The following is a 20,383-nucleotide window of genomic DNA, read 5'->3' on the forward strand; positions in this document are numbered from 1 at the left end:
GGGACATCTTGCACACCACTGCTTCCAGCAATTTAATCAGTTTCAGTTTAGTGACTCTCTAACAGGGGTGTCAAAGCTCAGGTCTCTGGGCCAAATCCAGCCTTCCTGGGGGTCAAATTCTGTCCTCCAGGTTTCCCCAGATGACCAAACCCACTTCCCCTGATCCAGTGGAGGCTGGTGGCTCTGATGTCAGTGGGGTGGTGAATCTGCTCCAGGCTTCTGTCAGAACCAGTCAGGACTCTAAAGGAGCTCTCCAAGGGTTGAAGCTTCATTTTGGTTCAATGGACATCACTTTTAAATGGGGCCACAAAAAACTGGGCATGTAAGCTGCCAATTGGATGAAATGAAATCCCACATATAATTCTTTCTGTTCTTGAGGATTGATATGCATCATTAGCTCTTATAGCTCCTTTATTTCTCTAAGCTCCAGAGATGGCTGCTCAGCTGCTCATGTGTATATCTTTTGGGGCTGGCTGAGCTGAGCTCCTGAGTGCCAACACTGTCTGTAATGTAGAAACAGAGAAGATGTATTATTGCCTTTGGAACAAGTCAGGAGAGGGGGAGGCAGGCAAATATGACATCAGGGCCAGCTCCTGCTGGGCTTTCCCCTCCTTCCCCATGCAGGGGGGCATCTACCATCATCTGTCCTGTTGGAAAGATGCCAGGACAGATGGGGAGGCAGGTGAGGATAACATCAGCTCCTGCTCATCTTCCAGCTGGTCCTACCTTTCTCCCACTGTACCATTTACCGTGAATTGTCCTGTGGAAAGGATCTTGATGACTTTTTGTGTGTTAATATTGGTCAATGAACTTTTATTAATATATTTTGATGTTACTCGTTGTAAGCTCCTAGGAAGGATTTGTATCCCAAAAGGTGGGATATAAACCATTGCAATCTAATAAAAAGCCTGTCTGTCTGTCTGTCTGTCTGTCTATCTGTCTGTCAGCACTATAGCGCCAAGACTGTGAAACTTAGACACCTGAAACTTGGCATGCATAGTAAGGCAACCCTAGGGATGTGCACCTCAGGATTATTTTGTTTTTGTTTTTAAACACATTGTAATTAATTTAGATGTGTCCATGTGGGTAAAGCCTGCAGGAACATCTTCAGCCACTGGGGCAGACTTTCCTAACCAGTGCATAGGTTTGCAGTCAATACAGTTTGAAGCCAGGGAAAATGAGTAGACCAAGAAACAGAGTTATATGGCTTCTCCCTCCCCCTTAGTTTGGGGCAACCCCCCTCAGGGGAACAGAGAGCAGAGATCCCTCCCTCAGTGGGCTATGAGGGTGCACCATGGGAGGGACTATGCCTAGGGGTCCCAGTGGGTGTGGCCACACTCAGATGGGGTGGGCACAATACATATAACTCTGAAAGTTGCGTAAGTGTGCTTGAATATTTCTGTTACCATTTATTTTCTCTCCTGTTTAGTGCTCAGCTGTTGGGATTTGGTTAGTTTATTTGTATTATTTTATTCAATATTGTATGTATTGATATTTCTATTATGTATTTACCTACCAGCATTATGGCTGTTTGCAATTGTTTCTATTGTATCTTTTTGAATATTGTTATATTTACTGCTGTCCATCTGATATGTTGTGCATTATATTTGCTGCTGTTCATTTGTTATGTAGTGAGATGCTTTGGGCTCTGTGGAAAAGTGGCATGCACATAAACAGGAGATGATGATGATGGCTTCGCTGTATCAGACTAAGGGCTATTCCAATTTGTGTGAAACTGGGTGCATTCTTTAGAAATAAATACATAAACAGGTAATGGAAATGCATGAATGCTGCTTGGAACTCCCAGTTTGGGCTGTATTGTTTGTACTATGAACATATGAAACTGCCTATCCTGAGTCACACCACTGGACCATCTAGCCCAGAATAGTTTACTTCTCCGACTGGCAGCAGTACTCCAAGGTCTCAGTCAAGGCTTCCACCCAGTCTGAGATGCTCTCTTAAACTGAACATTCCATGGACCATTGGAGGCTGATGGCTCCAATGCCAGTGAGGCAGGAAATCTGTTCCAGGTTTCAGTCAGAACCAGTCAGAACGCTAAAGGAGCTATCCAAAGTGCTTTGCAAAGCACCTTAGATAGCTTCTTTAGAGTTCTGACTGGTTCTGACTGAATCCTGGAGTGGATTTGTCACCCCACTGACATCAGAACCACCAGCCTCCACTGCCATGGACTGGACCTACAGGCGAAGCCTTTGCTCAGCCATTGAGCTACAGATCCTCCCCAAACGGACCTGCATGTTGTGGCTGGCTATGAGATCTAAATGGAAAGAAACCCTAGAAAAAGCTGTCCTGCACAAATAACATGTTTAATTATCCCAGTCTCTTTGTTGTAAAAGCATGTTTTCCAGAGCTATAGAAAATGAAAGCCTACTTGGTATAATGACAGGTGCCAATATATGTTATCTCTTAGCATTAGAAACTGAATGAAATTCTCCTTCAGTGAGCAATACCCAGGGGATATGTTGTTTATCAGTGCATTTCAGACAGCCGTGATCTCACTAGCAGTTGTTGTTGTTGTTGTTGTTCAGTCGTGTCCGACTCTTCGTGACCCCATGGACCATAGCATGCCAGGCCTTCCTGTTACTAACTAGCAAAGTCTATATAATCTCCAATAAAAGTTTATTGCTGGGAGGCAGGGGTGGGAAGAGTTATCATTATTTCCAGATCAGACCATCTGTTCCTAGGTTCACCCTTTGTCTGAAAATAATCAGGAGTCCCAGAGAAGTTGCTGAACAGCTGAGGAATTTCCCAGTTCACTCAGAGATTAAAGCAGAGAAAGGCTTTCATATTCATGCTCCTTATCGGCAAAATTTTCCATTGCCATCAAGGGTGGGGTGGGGTTCCCTCTGTGCAAAGGGCCTGAACACAGATCAGTATATAAGTAAGGTAACATGCATCCAACATTTCCCCCCTTCTTCATCTCAGCAACCCTAGGGGAAGTAGAAGATCCTTCCTGTTACCATCACATGACGTGCAAAGCCTAATTTGAATGTCTGCAGACCCCTCCTCCCCCATTCCATCTTGGGACTCTGAACATGAAGACAATGTGACTTCACCATCAAATCAGTTTTTCCTCCCCTATTCCAGCACCCCCACACACACGCACACACCCCTACGCTTTTCATAACATTTTAGCTTGCACATTTTGGTGAGCTATTGGTTAGCCTAATAAAGGTATTATGTTAATACAGATGTTGGATATATACATAAAAGGGCATTGTTCAGGAGAAGATGAATTTCAGTGGAGGGATTTGAGGAGTTTGGATGGCAGGATGGATTCCTTGCTTTGATGAGATGTCTTTTATTATGTAACCAAATGGCCATCTTACTGGATGTGGGTTGAGTGGATTTGTGCTGTAAGAGATTGCTCCACTAGACACCCAGATCAAAACTACTTCACTGCACACCCAGATTTTATGTGGCATCGCAAAGCTTTTGAAACCAGTTTGAATGGTGGTGTGGTAAATATGGGTTGTGCTGTGAATTGGGCATCCCACAAAGTAATTGCCATAATGACCAGGTACCAAATATCTGAGTTATGCCCAGAGTTAATGTAATTTAGGCTGCAATCCTATACCCAGTTTCCTGGGAACAAGCTCCACTGAACTCAATAGGACTTTCTTTTGAGTAGACATGTATTGCACTGTTAGTGGCTAAATCCAATGCATGCTTACTCAAAAGTGGATCTCACAGTGTTCAATGTAGCTTACTCTCTAGTAAGTGTGTTGATGGTTGCAGCCTGTCAGTAAGAGTGGAAAAGTTTCCAGGTCAAATTTCACCTCAACCATTAAGGTGATCAGAGGCAAGCCACTGTCTCTTAGTCCATCCTCACCCCAGGCCCACTTAACAATATGGGGATAACAACACTAACCTACAGTACAGGGTCATTGTAAGTATGGCTGAAATGGGCAGTGCTTTGATAATAGAAAACATACAACATAAATGCTAAGTGTTAGGTATTGAAGTCAACAGATGTAATCCTCCGCTCATCCTTGACAATGGGTGTAAGTGGAGGTGTAGTGGGACCAGGGCTCACAGGCTTGAAGCATCAGCACTTTCTGATTAGCAGGGTCTATGATGTCATCTACCAACCCCCTCAGGTGTCTTTGTTCATTCTGAGCTTAGCTGCAGTCTTCACAGTAGCTGGGGCGAGGGGGATTTTCCCTGGAACAATATATTGTTGTGGGCTGTCCCTGTTATAATGCAGAGAATTTTGTGGTAGCTTGGTCTCAAATGGGAAATTAAGACCCATCACTTTTACAAAAGACCTGCTCCTAGTGGAGATTAAAACTGCTTGAACTCATTTGTTGACTTTAAGATAAAATGTTTCTCCTTGGTGCTAGGAATTGAAACTCCTGGAAAATCTTGAGCTGGGGTGTGTGTCTGTGTTTCTGTGTATGTATAGATATGGATCAACACTTCTATCTGCATTTTTGGACTCTGCTTGGGGGCATGGCTATGGGGATTGTCAGGCAGTGGTGCAGCTCTGGGTATTTTTAGAACATGGACTTAGGGAGCAATCCTATGCATGTTTAGACAGAAAAAAGTCCTACAACAGCATAGCATAGCTGGCTGTGGAATGCTGGGAATTGTAGGACTTTTTTTCTGTCTAAATACGCATAGGATTGCATCCTTAATGGTCTTATGTGGAGGGGGGAGGTGTTAGATGGCCATGTGTATTACTTCAGGTGTGAAGCACACACCTAACATTTCTCTTCATCCCCCCAACCAGCATTCCATGCTTTAGAGCCGCTTCTACATTCCTGATACATTAGAACAATAGCAACAAAACTGTTTCTCAGCCTTGATAAAAACAAGTACTCTGAGCATGTGCAGCTCTGCATTTTAACTGCCCTTCGACGACAGCACCATCATGACTACAGGAATAAAATGGAGAAAGCTTCTGCTGTCCTGCTGCCCCCATCACCTGCCATTCTCTGGGTGGTCCTTTAGGGGGGCCCTGGACTCCAGGGCCCTGGACTTTGGCCCCGAAGTCCGACCCTCGCTGCACCAGCGCTGCCATGATGAGCACCTGCACTTCAGCATTCGCCACTGAGCGTGTGAATCTGCACCTTGCTGTCTCCTGCGGGACCAGCGCGGCCACCAGCCTTTCACTTAATTCCCCCTCATATGCAACGAGTTGTCATGAGTCCGGCGCGAAGGCATCATTTCGAGCGCCGCCGAGCCGCGGGGACGCCGCCTGTCTCTCGCCCCGTTCTTCGTTCCTTTTCCTCCTCTGGGGTTTCTCCGCCAGCCGCTGTCCGTGGTGCTGGAGCGGAGCGCGGAGGCGAGGAAGGAGACGCAGCGGCGGGAAGCGGCTCCCTTCCTCCAACGCTGATGGGAGCGGGAGAGGCTGCGCCGCGAGCGGGGGAAGAGGCGGCAGCCGCTGGGAAGGGGGCAGGAGGAGGAGCCGCGGCGAAGCGCCCCTCGGGCTGCAGCGGCCTCTCCACGCGCCGAGCGGAATGGAAAATAACCGCGCAGGCGGGCAAAGTGGCGCCTGAACCCAGGGCAGGGCCTCCGAAGCGGGAGCTGCTTCCCAGAGCGCTGATCTCCTGGCTGCGAGCGGGACGCGAAGTCCCAGCGCCACCGCCGCGGATTCAAGCGTCCCCAGACATCTGCTGCTCCCCCCGGCCCCCGATCGTCTGTCCTGGAGCAGCCTTCTGACCCTGATCCTGGACTCTCCAGTCCTGCGTCCCGCGCCAGCCCTCGCCCCCTGTTTTCCAGAAGAGACAAGCCACTCACGGCATCACCATGGCGAAGATGCTGCCTGCGCAGGAGGCAGCAAAGATCTATCACACCAACTACGTGAGGAACGCCCGGGCCATGGGAGTCCTGTGGGCCCTGTTCACTCTCTGCTTTGCTGTGATCATGGTGGTGACTTTTATTCAGCCCTACTGGATCGGGGACAGCATTGACACGCCCCAGGCTGGCTACTTTGGCCTTTACTCCTATTGCATTGGCAATGCCCTTACAGGTGAACTCATCTGCAAGGGCAGCCCACTGGACTTTGGCACTATCCCCTCAAGTGCCTTCAAAACAGCCATGTTTTTTGTGGGCATCTCGACCTTCCTCATCATCGGCTGCATCCTCTGCTTCAGCCTCTTCTTCTTCTGCAATGCAGCCACTGTCTACAAGGTGTGCGCTTGGATGCAGCTGGCAGCATGTGAGTTGGGCACAGGGAACCCAGGGGATAGGTTGAAGCACCCCTTTTAAGTGTCACACACCTATGTGCTAATAGGCCAAAAGGATGCTGTCCCTGGGGACGGTGTAACTCCTCGTCCGCCAAGCCTGCTATGTAAAAGCCATCCATGCAAAGAGAATATATCTGCCAACTGAATCATTAAGTTTCCTGTTGAGATGCCCAATAAACAATGTTAAAGCTAAAGTGCTACAGTGGTGTTGCAATGTGAATACCAGTTTCTTAGAGAAGTAATACATATCTGATTTGTCATTCTTGCTGTTACACATATTACGTGAAGGCAAACCAAGGTTTGTCACTGAGTGTACACCCAAAAGGGAGCTGCAGCCTATCGTAGCTCCCTGAACAGTGTAGGACACCCATGTCTGCAAATGCACATTTGCACTATTAATATTTTACATTTTTGCATGCCCACTTAAATATGTAATATGTGAAGTGGTCTATGGATATATTTTTGTCTTCAGTGACCTGTCATAGAGTAGGCACTCAGGATGGTACTTCATGCAGAAAAATTTAGCAACATCTGCCTCAATGGTTGCTTTGTATAGTTAGAACTAACTCATCAGTACAGATACAAGCAGCATATAGCTTTTGATCACTGTGCTGGGTTAGATTGGACTATAGATTAAGATCATCTAGTAGCCAGAGATAGGCTAGAGCAGCTTTCCTGAACCTGGTGCCCTCCAGATGTGTTGGACTACAACTCTCATCATCCCAAACCAGAATGACCCTTGATTGTGCTGGATGATATTGTGGGAGTTGTAGTCTAATACATCTGGAGGGCACCAGGTTGGGGAAGGCTGAGTTAGAGCTGTGAAGCACAAGATTTTGTTCCCTTCCTAGTTTTGATAGGGCTGCCTGCTCGATCAAAACTAGGAAGTATTGATTAAGGTTTTGGGGAATCATTCCAATGGGCTCATTCTTCCTTAAATCTTGCTAAGTTAATTGCTCTAAATAATATTTTTTAACAAGGACCTCTAGCCATGTGGTGTTAGTTTTAAAGCATGTGATTGTCTATATACTTCTAATGTATAAGACACAAAAGTAACATAAAATAAAATAAACAGATGCTCAGGCAGTTCACAATCTATACAGACAAGGACCACGAGAAAGAAGACATGACAGTAAGAAAAAAATAATAATTTGATATGCGAGCAACCACCACCATTTACCACCTTTTATTTAATTCATGGAGGGAGCAATCCTATGGCCGCTACACAGTGGCTAGATGGCCATAGGATATGCTGTTATCTGGGAACTGACCTCCCCCCACTTCCACGCTGCCTCAGAGGCAGCATGGAACAGCCCCGTCCTCTGTGCTCACAAGAGAAGTGCAGAGTGGCTGTGGGCATTCTGGGGCGGGGAGAGCATAGCTGCCTGCATGACACATCCTATGTGTCTTACAGCAACCTCCTTCCCTGCTCCGTGCTCCTGCAGCGAGACAGCTGCAATGGCCTGTCTAGCAGAAAAAGCTGGGCAGGAGGAGCACGGAGGGAGCAATCCCCTCCGTGCTTCTCCTGCCTCGCTTTGGATAGACAGTCGCCTCCGAGTTCGGAGGCGGTCGCCTATCTAGATAGGATTGCGCCCTTAGTGTGCAATCCCATGCATGTTTAGACAGAAAAAAAGTCCTACAACTCCCAGTATTCCCCAGTCAGTATGTCTTTCTGGAGAATGCTGGGAAATGTAGGACTTTTTTTCTGTCTAAACATGCATAGGATTGCACCCGTACTATGCTGTAGAACAGCCTTCTCCGACCTGGTGCCTTCGAGGTGTTGTGAACTTCAGCTTTCATCAGCTCCAGCCAGCATGGTCAATGGTCAGGAATGCTGGGAGTTGTTGTCCAAAACAGCTGGAGGGCACCAGGTTGGGGAAGGCTGCTGTAGAAGAGCATTATCTATTTATTTTACAAAATGTCTACCACTTCTTTCAACAACAGGGTCCCAAGGCAGCTTGCAATAATGCCATAAGTCAATAAACCACTCCAATTGCAAAAGATGGATGTTACTCCTGTATTATTTTAAAACAGAAGTAAAAGAGAAGGAGGGAACACAGACCAAAGAACATAAGATGGGCCCTGCCCCTGTTGGAGGTGACCAGTGGTCCATCTAGTCCAGCATTCCCACAACAGCCAAGGAGATGCCTTCGCGAAGCCCACCAAAGACAAACATGTGGATGCAAACAGGATATTAGCACCTAGAGCCGTCTTCCCCACCTTGGTGCCCTCCAGTGTTGGAATACAACTCCCAGCACCACCAGGTTGGGGTAGGCCAGTGGCCATGCTGGTGAGGAATGATGGGAGTTATAGTCCATCACATCTGGAGGGTACCACGTTGGGGAAGGCTGACCTAGAACATTCTGAAGTAATGGAGAAGTTATTCTTTAAGGGAGAGAAATGAGAAACTGAGCAAGATAGCTGAGGCTTAAGAAAAAGGGTTAGAGGCAAGAGTAAACGGGGCGAACTGAAATGTTTTGGCTTTCGCCCTGAAACATCATGAGAGCAATGTGGGTAATGCAAAGTAGGCCAGACTGTTAAAGGCTTTTGAGGCAAAGAAAACTAAAGATTAAAACTGATATGAAAAGTTAATAGGGCAGGAACAGTAAAGCACCAACATGACTAACTGGAAAATGTGAGTAGCGGAATTATTATCTCCCATTGATTTCAATGGGTCTACTGTAAGCCTGACTAAGGCTGGACCCAACCCACTATTTCTTGTTCTCATATCAGAAGAAGACTTAGGGAGCAATCCTATGCATGTTTAGACCAAAAAAAAAAGTTCTACAACTCCCAGCATGCCTCAGCCAGGACAGTATTTCCTGTTTAAACATGTATAGGGTTGAGGCTTTAATGAAGAAAAACAGGCAGGGTGAAGGATAGAGTTGGGTGTCTTTAAGTATACAGATAGCTGAGGTTACACAGCAGATTAGATTACCACAAGAGTATACATAAAAAATGGACCAAGAACAGTAATCCTGAAGAACATCCAAAAGGATAGGCAGAGGGACACAATTAAATCATCCAGTTTGAAGACAGAAACATACATTTGCTGATGCCCATCTTTACATTAATAAAGGCAAAGGGCAATTGGGTCCCCCCATCCCAGGGAGACAAATGAGCTGCAGTATTTAATGTAAATGAAGAGAGAGTGACTACTTGATAAGATCCAGATCCAGACTTCCCATCTATCTAAAAAGCACATTAAAATGAGGGCACGTGTTAGGTGACAACTTTGCCTAGGATGTCCTGTCTAATCTGCTGGTTATGTGAATATTAAGGGTGGCCATCAGCAATGGCAATGTCTGGGGCAAAGCAACAGCAAGGATTCTGTGCAATTTTATACTCCTGGAGAGTCCTGGGAAGTCTGTGAGATCCCACAGTGAGAAGATGCTGAAGCCCAAGAGGGACACTTAAAACCTTCTGAAATATTCATGTCAATGAAAAAGGTGACAGCCTTGTTACACGATCTGCAGAGCTCTGGTTCAGGAGATAGAAATACAATGGGCCAGAGAGACTGGCAGCATAAATTAAAACTAGCAACAACCCGGCAGGATGAGTGCTGGCATTTTACATAAGCAATAGGAAGCTGTCACAACGGCATTAGGCAAGCACTAATTCCTGGTGGCCCCAAAGCATAAATAGCTTAGAGTAAGAGGTTTGAGACGGTCTCTAAATAGCTCACAGTGGCCACAGAGCACAAATGCAGTGGGAAAGCTAAGGTACAGATGACAGGTGTGAGTAGGACTTCATGTGTTCTGTTATTTCATGCAAGCACAGAAGAGACATATCATTGGTACTGACTGGTGGAGTGGAGCCAACATTCACGGGTTTGCAGCACCAGCACTTCTTTTAATTAGCAGGAATACTGATATCATCTGCTACCTCCCCCCCCATTCCCATATTTCCCTTCTCAGTAATGGGCCGGGGGGGGGGGGGATGGCTACAGGGACTGTAATGATGAGCATCTGCACTTCAAAATTTACCACTACACCACTGGTACTGGCTACAGAATTCAGCAGTCTGTGAACCTCAGTATTCATTCATACACTTCCAGCTCTTCTAAGCTTCATGGAGGATAAGGCTACCAATGGCAACTGGCCTCAATGGCTATATGCTACCTCCAGTATGAAAGGCAGTATGCCTATGTACACCAGTTGCTGGGGAACATGGGTGGGATGGTGTTTTGCATTCATGTCCTGCTTGTGGGTTTGCCCTGGGCAGCTGGTTGGCCACTGTGTGAACAGAATGCTGGACTAGATGAACCCTTGGTTTGATCCAGCATGGCTCTTCTTATATTCTTAAGCTTTAGAATGGGTAGACAGTATCTGGTGAAATCTCTGGAGCCAAGGGGTAGGACTTTTAGCAATCAAAAAGTTTTGACTTTTTTCTTTTTCTTTGAACAGCAGCCACCCTCTCCCTCCAATGCCATATCACACAAACTGTTTTGAAGCCCGCCCCCCCACCATTTAAAAAGCAGTGTGCTAGATGCCCAAAGCTCTTTTGGGCACATGGAAGTAAAACTAGTTGTATGGCTCTTTGCCTCCTAGTTGTAAAGTCTGTCAACTCCCATTACGAATCCTGCAGGTTTCTTGTATCACCATAAACTAAGAGGATAGAACTAGCATATGTAAAGGATCTTCTTAACTTCTTCTTCCCTTCTATTTGTTTTTTTTTTTAAAACCAGAAGTTCTATCTACACATTTTCTCTCTCCCCCCACTTTCATGCCTTGTAGGAAGACTGGTAGGGGCAAGCTGACTTTGCTGTCCAAGGAAGACAGGAGACACAGATTACACTGTCTCTCCCCATGTTTCTCTTTAGCCAATTTGCTTCTTTAAAGAAACAAAGGGTTTATCTCATTAAGCTAAAAGGGTTTGGATATGGCTGAGAAGTTACCTTTCCCTTTCCTATATGCGAAGGCAAGATAAGGTGGCTCAGAATAGTTACCTTGCAGTCCAGTGAAAAAACAAGGTGGGTGAGACCCAAAATAATCTCTTTCCTTGGATCTAATCAGTTGGGCATAATTGTGTAAACTTGTTCAGATTTGCTTATTTAAAGCTCATTTTTTCATATACTGTATATTCACAGGGTGATATAGAGTAGGGGTGAGCAAAAGGTAAATCAGGGTCTACTAGTAGATTTTGGGGGTGATTTGCAGTAGATCTGCAAGGGTTTCTGACTCCTTTCTAAAAAACAGTATTAGCAACAAAAAGCCCTCCCCTTCTCAGTCAGGCTGATGAAATGAAGAAACCAGGAATGGATTTTTGTGTGAAAAGGTTGCGTACACAGTTCTGATACTCAGAAAAAACTCTTGGCCTGAGCCATGTGCTCAGAGGCACCCTGTTCCTGAATTCTATTAGGTATATTTCTGATCTATCCCAGTTGAACCACTATTTGGCACCTGACTCCAATTCGGGGACCTTGAGATTCTAGTGAAAAACAAAAACCAAGTAGATCCCAGGAGCCATGCCTGTTTTAGAGATTAAGGGTGCAATCCTATGCATGTTTAGACAGAAATAAGTCCTACACTTCCCAATATTGTAGGTTGGCTGGGGAATGCTGGGAGTTGTAGGATTTTTTTTTTTCTGCCTAAACATGCATAGAATTGTACCTTAAAGGAAACTGAAAGAGAATTAGCAATTTATGGCACCATTAGAGGCTCTTTTCACTGTGTGATAAGTGATCATATGAACAACAGTAATGTTGGCTGGCATGCTGGGGATGCTGGGAGTTGTAGCCTAACACATCTGGAGGGCACCAGGTTTGAGAAGACTGCCCTGGCCAATCATTGTTGCTGGTAACAGAGATCAAGTGTGTCTGCAAGAAACAAAGGCAGAAAGGGGTCAGCATGAAAGATACACCAGAGGTGACTAGTACATCATAGTAGAATATTATCTTGTGGCTGCTTTAGTGCATCGAGTGCTGTGTGCCACAGAAATCAACATCCATTCTGGAAATAAAAAGTTTCCTACTGAATGCTTGTTTTTTTTCTACCACCCTTGCCAGCAGTGATAAATGCTTGCGCAGCCTGGAAGGTCCATGCTAACAAGTGATGTTGCCAAACTCCAGTTAGTCAGCTCATTGGTCAAAACTTGTCCATTAATAATGCACACCTTTGTAGCAAGCCTGGTTCGATGTATTATGAATTTTTAAATAAGTTTGGAATTGATTGCAAGCTTTGGAACCTGAGTTCCAAAGTAGTACACAAATCCCCCCCCCCTTTTAGTCATCCTACCACCTAGACCTCCATAAATGTATTTGAAGCAGTCTCCTTAAGTTGCTTCCTTCAAAGCTGCTGATGCTGCCACAGCTGTTGCTCCCCTAGGAGGAGGATAATGTCTCTCAGTGTCCATCTTCATACTGGCGATTGGTGACAGCAGGTAAACATCCCATATCATCATCACGCAGGCAGGCCATGTGAAAACAACCAATCATAAAGGGTATGCCACACTATACAATTCCAAACTACAGTTCTCATGATGTAGCTTGATACTGCACACATGAAAAAACGTGTATACACAAAACATTTTGTATTAAAGTGAACTCTCATCCAAGCTCACATGGACAAATTGGTTACTTTCCAAGTATGTAACAAATTCACTTGGGGTAAGTGCACCCATCACCAATGCTAACATAGAAATAGCAATTTGTCAGCAGAAGCGCTTTAAAAGTTCCATTCAGGACAAGGTTACATAAACCCAGTCCTGTATAAAGGTGTCACATTCAATGATTGGCAGTGCCCCTGGATTTCTTTGGATGAGTCACCTTGAGCTCTTTGCTCTGCAAGAAGCACCTGTCCTCTCCCCGTGGGGAGGCTGATGATCTGTAAAAGGCCGGTGGGTGGGTGGGTGGATGCTCCAAGCACTGCTGCAGGCTGGGGAGATGGCCTTTTGATCCCACCCAGCTCTACAACTTTGTCTCTAACAGCTTATGAACACACAAATGTATATCATTTCTATATCACTTTAACCGTCATGGCTTCTCCCCCAATAAGCTTACAAATTAGAGTTAGGTGAGGTTCTGAGGGAGATCGATAGCCCTTCCCCACAGAGCTGCAATGGCCAGGGCTCTCTGAGTAGCAGGAATCGCCTATGACAGTCTCCCCCAACCTGGTGCCTTTCAGATGTGTTGAACTGCAACTCCCATCATTCTCAGGCTGCATGGAATGGGAATTGCAGTACAGCCCAACACATCTGGAAGGTAGGACTATCACATCAGGTTAGCTACACTGTGTCTGTGGTGGTAAAAATGTCCTAACACAATTACTTTAGGTGAAATATAGCCAGTGACTCAACTTGAAACTGGGGATTTCCAGTCAGTTTAGAAAATCTACAGGCTGCTTGCTGTATCTGCAGACAGCTTGGTCCGCACACTGCAGCTCCTTGTTGTGAATGCATCCCTGGGTACTGCTGCAGCCCACACCACGGAGCCCTTTTGTAAGGCAGAAAGCAGCTTGCAAGCTTAAGCACAGAAAACCATGATTTGAGCTATTTCAATAAGATTGGAGGGAATAATACAAGCGGTCCCAAGGGAAGTCATTTTGCAAGCAGGACCTTGTTGCATATTCGTATCAGAATTCAAAGGTGTTGCCAAGGCAACGAAGTAAGAAATGTCACAGAACCACATCTAGCAACAAAGTAGTCCCAACCAGCAAGGCTCTTGTATTATTAATGGATGCTACAACCATGGCCATTTTAAAAAAGATTAGGCTACGTGCATGTGTGCTTAGGGAAACAGTTCTAATAATACAAAGCAAAAGCCAAACAGATTAGAGTCCAGAAAAGCAGACTTCTTCCTAGTCTCAGATACTTAGGGTTGGGTTGTGCTTATTCAAAGTCAGCAGTGAAGGAAAGGCCTAGTGATGAAAAATGGCCTTCAGGACTAGGAACCTGGCTCTCAAATTAAGCCTGGCATTGCACACATTCAACCCATCACTAGCCAGGCTAACCTAAAACTGTGGCTCTCAAAAGCAGGTAAACTGCAAGACAGCCTCCTCTATATGTGATAGGGAGGGATTGGGGTTTGCAGGGGGCACATGAAAGTTGCTCTGCCCTGTCTAAGACGGTGCTACATGGGCAAGGCACTCCATTTGTGCTTCCTGGCTCCAATAATTTTCACTCAGCCTATGGTTCCTCTGCCCTACCCATTTGTTTTTGTTCCCTGGAGACCTCTCACAAGAGACATCAAGAGATCAATCCTATACACACTTACCTAGGAGTAAGTCCCATTGAACACAATAGGGCTTACTTCTGAGTAGACCTGCATAGCATTGCACTGTAACTGAACCAGAATGAATTACATTTGCAAACCTTTCTATATAACATGATCACACTGAACTGACATCTGCCCTGAATGGGAAAAGCAGCCGTGCAAAGGTTACTACAGCCATGTATTTTGAAATTGTAACAGAAGGTCTCCCCCTTCAGGTGCAGGCTTGTCAATAGGCTGCCTGCTCTACCCTGATGGCTGGGACTCCCCAGAGGTGAAACGCATGTGTGGAGAGAAAACTGACAAATACACCCTTGGGGTGTGCACGGTGCGCTGGGCATACATCCTTTGCATCATTGGAATCCTCGATGCCCTCATCCTGTCCTTCTTGGCATTTGTGCTTGGCAACCGGCAAGACAATCTTCTTCCATCAGACTTCCAAGTGGAAAATAAAGGTAAGCCCACCTTTCTCAGCCAGGACTGTGGAATGATCTAGCAAGCATTGATCTTAGCCAGATAACTGCATTAAAGCTAGCATCAGCATTCAGGTGTTATATGCTCTGGTTATTTGCACAGCCTACTAAAATTAGCGTTCATGCAGGATTGGAAACTAGGGCTGTGCAGGGACACCCCAACCCACTTCAGAGGCAGATTCAGAGCTTCCAAATCAGCCCTGACCTGCCTTGGAACCAGGCCGACCTGCTTTGGACTCTGGATCTGAACTGAGATTTGGATATCTGAATCACACACACACACACCCCAGCACTGAGCTGTACGCACACCCTCACCGAGCCGCACACCCCCTGCATGAGCCCCTTCTCCTTACCTGGACGCAGCTGTCACCCTCTATGAGGGAGACCCCATTTTCTTTTAAAACGGCAACTCTTCTTCCAGTAATGAAATCCTGTGCAAATAGTGCATTACAGGTGTAAATGGCCCATTTACACCTGCAATGTTGTGTACATGATGGCCTTACAGCTGTCATTTGCACAGGATTTACTTACCAGAAGAAGAGTCGCCATTTTAAAAGAAAATGGCAACGCCCTTGTAGAGGGTGATGGCTGTGGGTGCTCTGCATGGGTCCAGGTAAGGAGCAGGGGGCTCATGTGGCTGGGCAGGCGGCAGTCCGGATCAGGCCAAAGTGCTTCAGAGCGATTCAACTCCCTTTGGACCGATCCCGACCCGCCATGGCACCATACCGTTTCGGTCCGAATCACCCTGATCTGCTTCAGGATTCGGACTGAAGCAGTGCATAGCCCTATTGGAAACCTCTGTGAAGCCTTTGGAGTTCATTTTAATTATTACCTTTACATTCCACCTTTCTTCCATGATTAAACGTTTCTGGATCACCATTTGGCTACTCTTTTGTCTTGCAGAAGGGAATGAATGAAGACAAAGACTGAAGTCATCTCAACAATAGCTACTTCTGCCTTTGGATGTACACACTCCTAACCTTTCAGCTGGACTCAAGAAGGCTGCTCAACACACACACACACACACAGAGGAAGGAGTAGCAATGTCATTGCTTTTGTTAGTTATCTGTAAACATTTGACTATGCTGTGACACGAGGACAAAGAACCACAAAAAGGGAGCTTAAACAGGACAGAAAGAGTGTCTCCTTTTGCAAAACTGACTTCCTTCTTTCTACAGAAAACTACTTCAGATTATCAAAACCAGGACCAGTGAAGGCATGTGGCAGGGCCCATTGCCAATGCTTGCTCAGGCTTCCTTTTAAATCTAGCCTCCATTTTAACATCCCACACAATGCCCCTGACATAGTGTTCCTTCAAGGCATGGTGAGAAATTAAGAATGGAAGCTAAACCCAACCATATGACAGAATTTGGACTGTTGTTACCCTCCACCCCCAGATAAGCCCACCAGGATGGAGTTTATGGAGGAGGGGGTTCACCAGAGGGCATCTTGCCAGGACCAGGTGAAGCCCTGGTCAAAACCTTCACCTTTGCTAAGAACTATACTAAAACACATTTTCCTGGAGAATCATAGATCAGGACTGGGGAACCTGTAGTCCTCCAGATGTCGTTGGACTCTACTTCTCATCAGCCCCAGCCAGCCTGGTCAGTGGTGAAGGGTTATGGGAGTAGTACTTCAATATCTGTAGAGGAGGGCCACAGATTCCCCAGCCATGCCATAGATATTCTATGCATGAATCAACGTGTTTGTAAGTTTTTGAACTGATCCATTTAATCAAGACCAAAAGCAGGCTTACAAGGTATCAAACAGCCCATGGGAAGTTATCTGCTCCCTCTTTTTAATAAGCCTTTCCATATACACACTGGTACTTTTCACATAAAAAGCCCCAGAGGCATCCCTTGGGGAACAGTTGGCATCCTTCTTTGAACAAGGCTTTCTATCCTGCACTAAGAACTGCCTTTGAAACACCTTTCAGATTAGATTGTCATGCATCATGGAGAGCTGGTGACCATGGAAAGGTATGCAACTGCTTGCAGTTTTCTGGATTTTGTCATTTTATTCGGTCCTTATGTTCAGTGCTACCTACTGAAGTTTCCAAAGGAGAGATTAAAGAAATCTATTGCAAAAATGAGCAGCTCAAAAATATGCAGCAATATTGGTACTCAAGAACAATTGCTCTGTCTCAGACCTTAACTGCAATGCTAGCCCTTTTCCTCCCTGCCCTTATCAAACATCCTCTTCCAATGATCCTAACTGCTAAAGCTAACCACTAAATCTTCCTAGTTTAAGACACACCAAGACAGTGCAGAGCTAAACTAAACTGTCCGTTATAAAGGTGAATTTAACTGGGATTGTGGTAATAAAATGTCTGATCAATGATGCATTCCAATGTATGCTTTCAAGGATCAATGCACCAGCATAACAGTAGAACCATCATTGGATAAACTTAGCAGTAGCCAAAACCCCATTTTCTTCTCTTTCCCTCTAGCCATGGAACTACATCACGAAATTACTCACCACTCCCACAGTACAATTACATCAGTAGTGCTCGCATTTTACTCAAGCTTCTCACTGACTCACAGCCTATTCAGATAAGAGACTCAACTGTACAAAAGCTCTGGGTGAATACAGACAGCATATCAAAAGTACCTGTGGATTATTTAATAATCTGTTTATTGTGCTGCATTTACAAAGAAAAAAAGACAATGCACCCAATAGAAAGAATAAAAATGTATTTTTTTCCTTCAGGTTTTAGGCTAACAGAACAAGTACAAATCAGTTCGTGAGCACTTTATGGCAATTTGGAAGTTGAGTGAACCCGATGTGAGCCACAAAATATATAGGCAATCCTGACAAGCTACCTCTTGTATTACCCCAGATCTTCTCTTTTAGTGAAAAAGAGGTGGCAGCAGCCTTCTTCTGTGGAGGGAACCTAGATTAGAATCAAGAGCTGCACCCCCACCTCCCCAACCTGTGAACATTTTGTTGCTTTTGGGTAGTCAGGATGTTGAAGCAAACTAAGTTGCATTGACACCGGAGATCCAATTCTCCCTGCCAGCAAGTCTTCACAGTATTCAAAGAGAAAGTATTATTATACATTCTAGTCCCATCTTAAATCTTTTTACAGACAGGCACACAAGTGCTTTTGGGAGGTGAGGAGGATACTCCAGATAACAGGAATATCATTAAAACTTTTGGAACTTTTTTCTTTTCATCTTTAAGGTTGCACATACAGAACCTTACTTAAGATCTCCTAAACGGACATGCAGAACAGAGTTTGCTAAAGCCCCAGTCAGGCATCATAAGATAGCATGGCCAAATTGGAAAGCAAAGGGGATATGATGGTTACATTTACATTTTTTAAAGAAACAAAAATAAAACACCGCCAGATTTTTTTTTGGAAAGTGTGTGTGTGGGGTGTCTTAAGATTACTGTAAACTGGGATTTCTCACACAGAGAAAACACCTGAGAAGAGTGTCTCACTGCTGGCAGCTTTTGCATTAAATTGCCCCACATGGTGCCTGCAGTTTCCAGCCTTGGAGAATTTTGTAACCTCAAAGGCCAATTTGGTCCATGGTCAGGAAGGGCCGTTGGAAATCCCAACGTCTCCAAACCTAACATTAGAGGAGGATGCAGGTTTGTTTGTTTTTTAATAACCTGGGGAAGCCTGGGAGATAGTCATTGTAAAACTAGCAAGTATTACATACCCTTCTAATAAAATAAAAGCCTACAAGAGTCAGTCACAACTAACCCCCTTTCCTAGGAGTTTAAAACCTTATGTTGCATTCTGCTGAGCAACTATGTTTGTAATGATTCTGAAAAACAGAATTTGACACTTCACCTCTAGGGGGAGGGGGAATTGGACTACTCTTCCCCTAGATTATTTGTCCTGATGTTAATACATTAAAAAAAAGAAGAATTTCTATTCAGAAAGGTAATTTCTAGAGTCCAGCACCTTGGACAAGTTAACAGGGTAGATACTTTTACATTCATTAACCTTTGGAAATGCGGTGGTTCACAGTCTGGGCATATAGTATGGATGAAAAGACAGCCACTAATACCATCTTCCCTTACTGGTAAAGAATAAGGATATATCCTATTTTTCTAGACTGAAAACTAACTGCTCTCTATTAAAAATACAATTTTACACAAGGCCAATGTAGTGGCATAAGGCAGACCAACATAACAGGTGGCCTGCCACATGCTTGGTAATCCCACTGTTTTCGCAGGATTTGTGTTGCAGAAACCTGTGCTATTATCAAGCACCTTTGGGGCCAGAATACACAGCTGGCATGCCACATATTGCCCAGGGCTGCATGTTGGGCAGGTCTGGCATAGAACGTGGGCAACCTGGCTGCCCTTCTGCAGCCAACAAATGCATAGATCTCTATTGGAGGGACTGTTACTTTTACCAATTTCTCTTTGCTTTGATTTCCCCCGTGAAGCTTATTCAAGTCCACATGCTCCAGCTTTGGAGAGCAGCTTATTTCACTGGACTCAGAAAGTCACCTGAACACTGAGGGAACAAAAGTGGTGCTAAAATATGTATTTCATATAGGATGTTTCAAAAGATTCAATGGCTAAAACTAGAGAAAAGTATGTCTGAAAAGAAGAACAAAAAAATGTGACCCAAGCAGCAGAGCAGACACCGAAGGAATGAGTCAAGTTCAGTGCTCCACATGGAGCTACCACTTTGGTGCCATCTGCCATTTCTCCTCTTACTGCCAGCAACTGGATGTGCACTAAGAAAATGACTCCCGGAGTCAGTGAGCTAAGGAGGGATTCACAGCTCTTCACATCCCCCTTGGGATGACTGCAATATAGTTAAGGGAGTGTGTCCCAATGGAGATTTCCCCACACTGTCAGGGGAAGGTACTTGAGTAAGGAAGAGAGTTGGGGGTAACTTCACATTCCCATAAAAACTCTTTGGCAAACTCCAATCACAGCAAAACATTGGATGCCCACTGGCTGACAATCGTCCCTACTGAGTCAAGTACACAAACTCACATGAACAGTTAGATTTATCTAAAATCTCAAAAGCTCTCAAGGAGAAGCTTTGCTCTGAAATTCAACAAGGAAAAAACTGACCCAGGAGAAGGGGGGAAAGGGCAGCTGGGACATCTAGGTGTGTGTATATATATTATGCTGTAAACCCAACTATAGGGCCATGGTGTCAGGCTGCAGCTTCTAGGAGTTGAGCCAGGGGTGCCTGAGACACTGTGCTGCTGTAGCTCTCTTCTCGGGATTCAGCTCCAGCATTGGTAATAAGAAGTCTGTGAATGCAGCTGCCTCATCTTGGGCCCATTCGTATTTCTCCACCAAAACTTCAAAAAGGCCCCACGGCTTCAGTTTGGTGATGTGCTTCAGATCACCTGTGAACGATGACAGGAAGATTAACATTATGCCATTAACATGAACGGGAAGGTCAACGGAGGGGATGGCGGGACATTGCTCCTTAATAAAAGGGGCAGCAGTGTGTGTGTTCTTCCATATTTCACACCTGCCGCTAGGTAGTTTAGGGATTTTATGGT

The 20,383-nt window shown here is 45.2% G+C and overlaps 2 protein-coding genes across 3 annotated transcripts in view; one reads left to right on the forward strand and one right to left on the reverse strand.

Moving 5' to 3' along the window:
- The first annotated feature begins 5,769 nt into the window (after window positions 1–5,769).
- LHFPL5 (LHFPL tetraspan subfamily member 5) lies at window positions 5,770–17,734 on the forward strand. Its single transcript, XM_084852944.1, has 3 exons — window positions 5,770–6,181; window positions 14,637–14,873; window positions 15,795–17,734. The coding sequence occupies exons 1-3, from the start codon at window positions 5,770–5,772 to the stop codon at window positions 15,806–15,808; spliced, it is 663 nt and encodes a 220-aa protein (XP_084709070.1). The 3' UTR covers window positions 15,809–17,734.
- The window catches only part of SRPK1 (SRSF protein kinase 1), a 40,923-nt gene continuing 38,046 nt past the window's right edge, over window positions 17,507–20,383 (reverse strand). For both annotated transcript variants that reach the window (XM_084852936.1, XM_084852937.1), the window contains one exon: window positions 17,507–20,224. In XM_084852936.1, coding sequence (XP_084709062.1) covers window positions 20,040–20,224 — 185 coding nt within the window. In that variant the 3' untranslated portion in view covers window positions 17,507–20,039. The remainder of the gene's footprint in view (window positions 20,225–20,383) is intronic.

This window comes from Heloderma suspectum, chromosome 4 (assembly GCF_057233095.1).
Source record: "Heloderma suspectum isolate Gila_16-S chromosome 4, 16-S_ref, whole genome shotgun sequence".
Lineage (NCBI taxonomy): Eukaryota > Metazoa > Chordata > Lepidosauria > Squamata > Helodermatidae > Heloderma > Heloderma suspectum.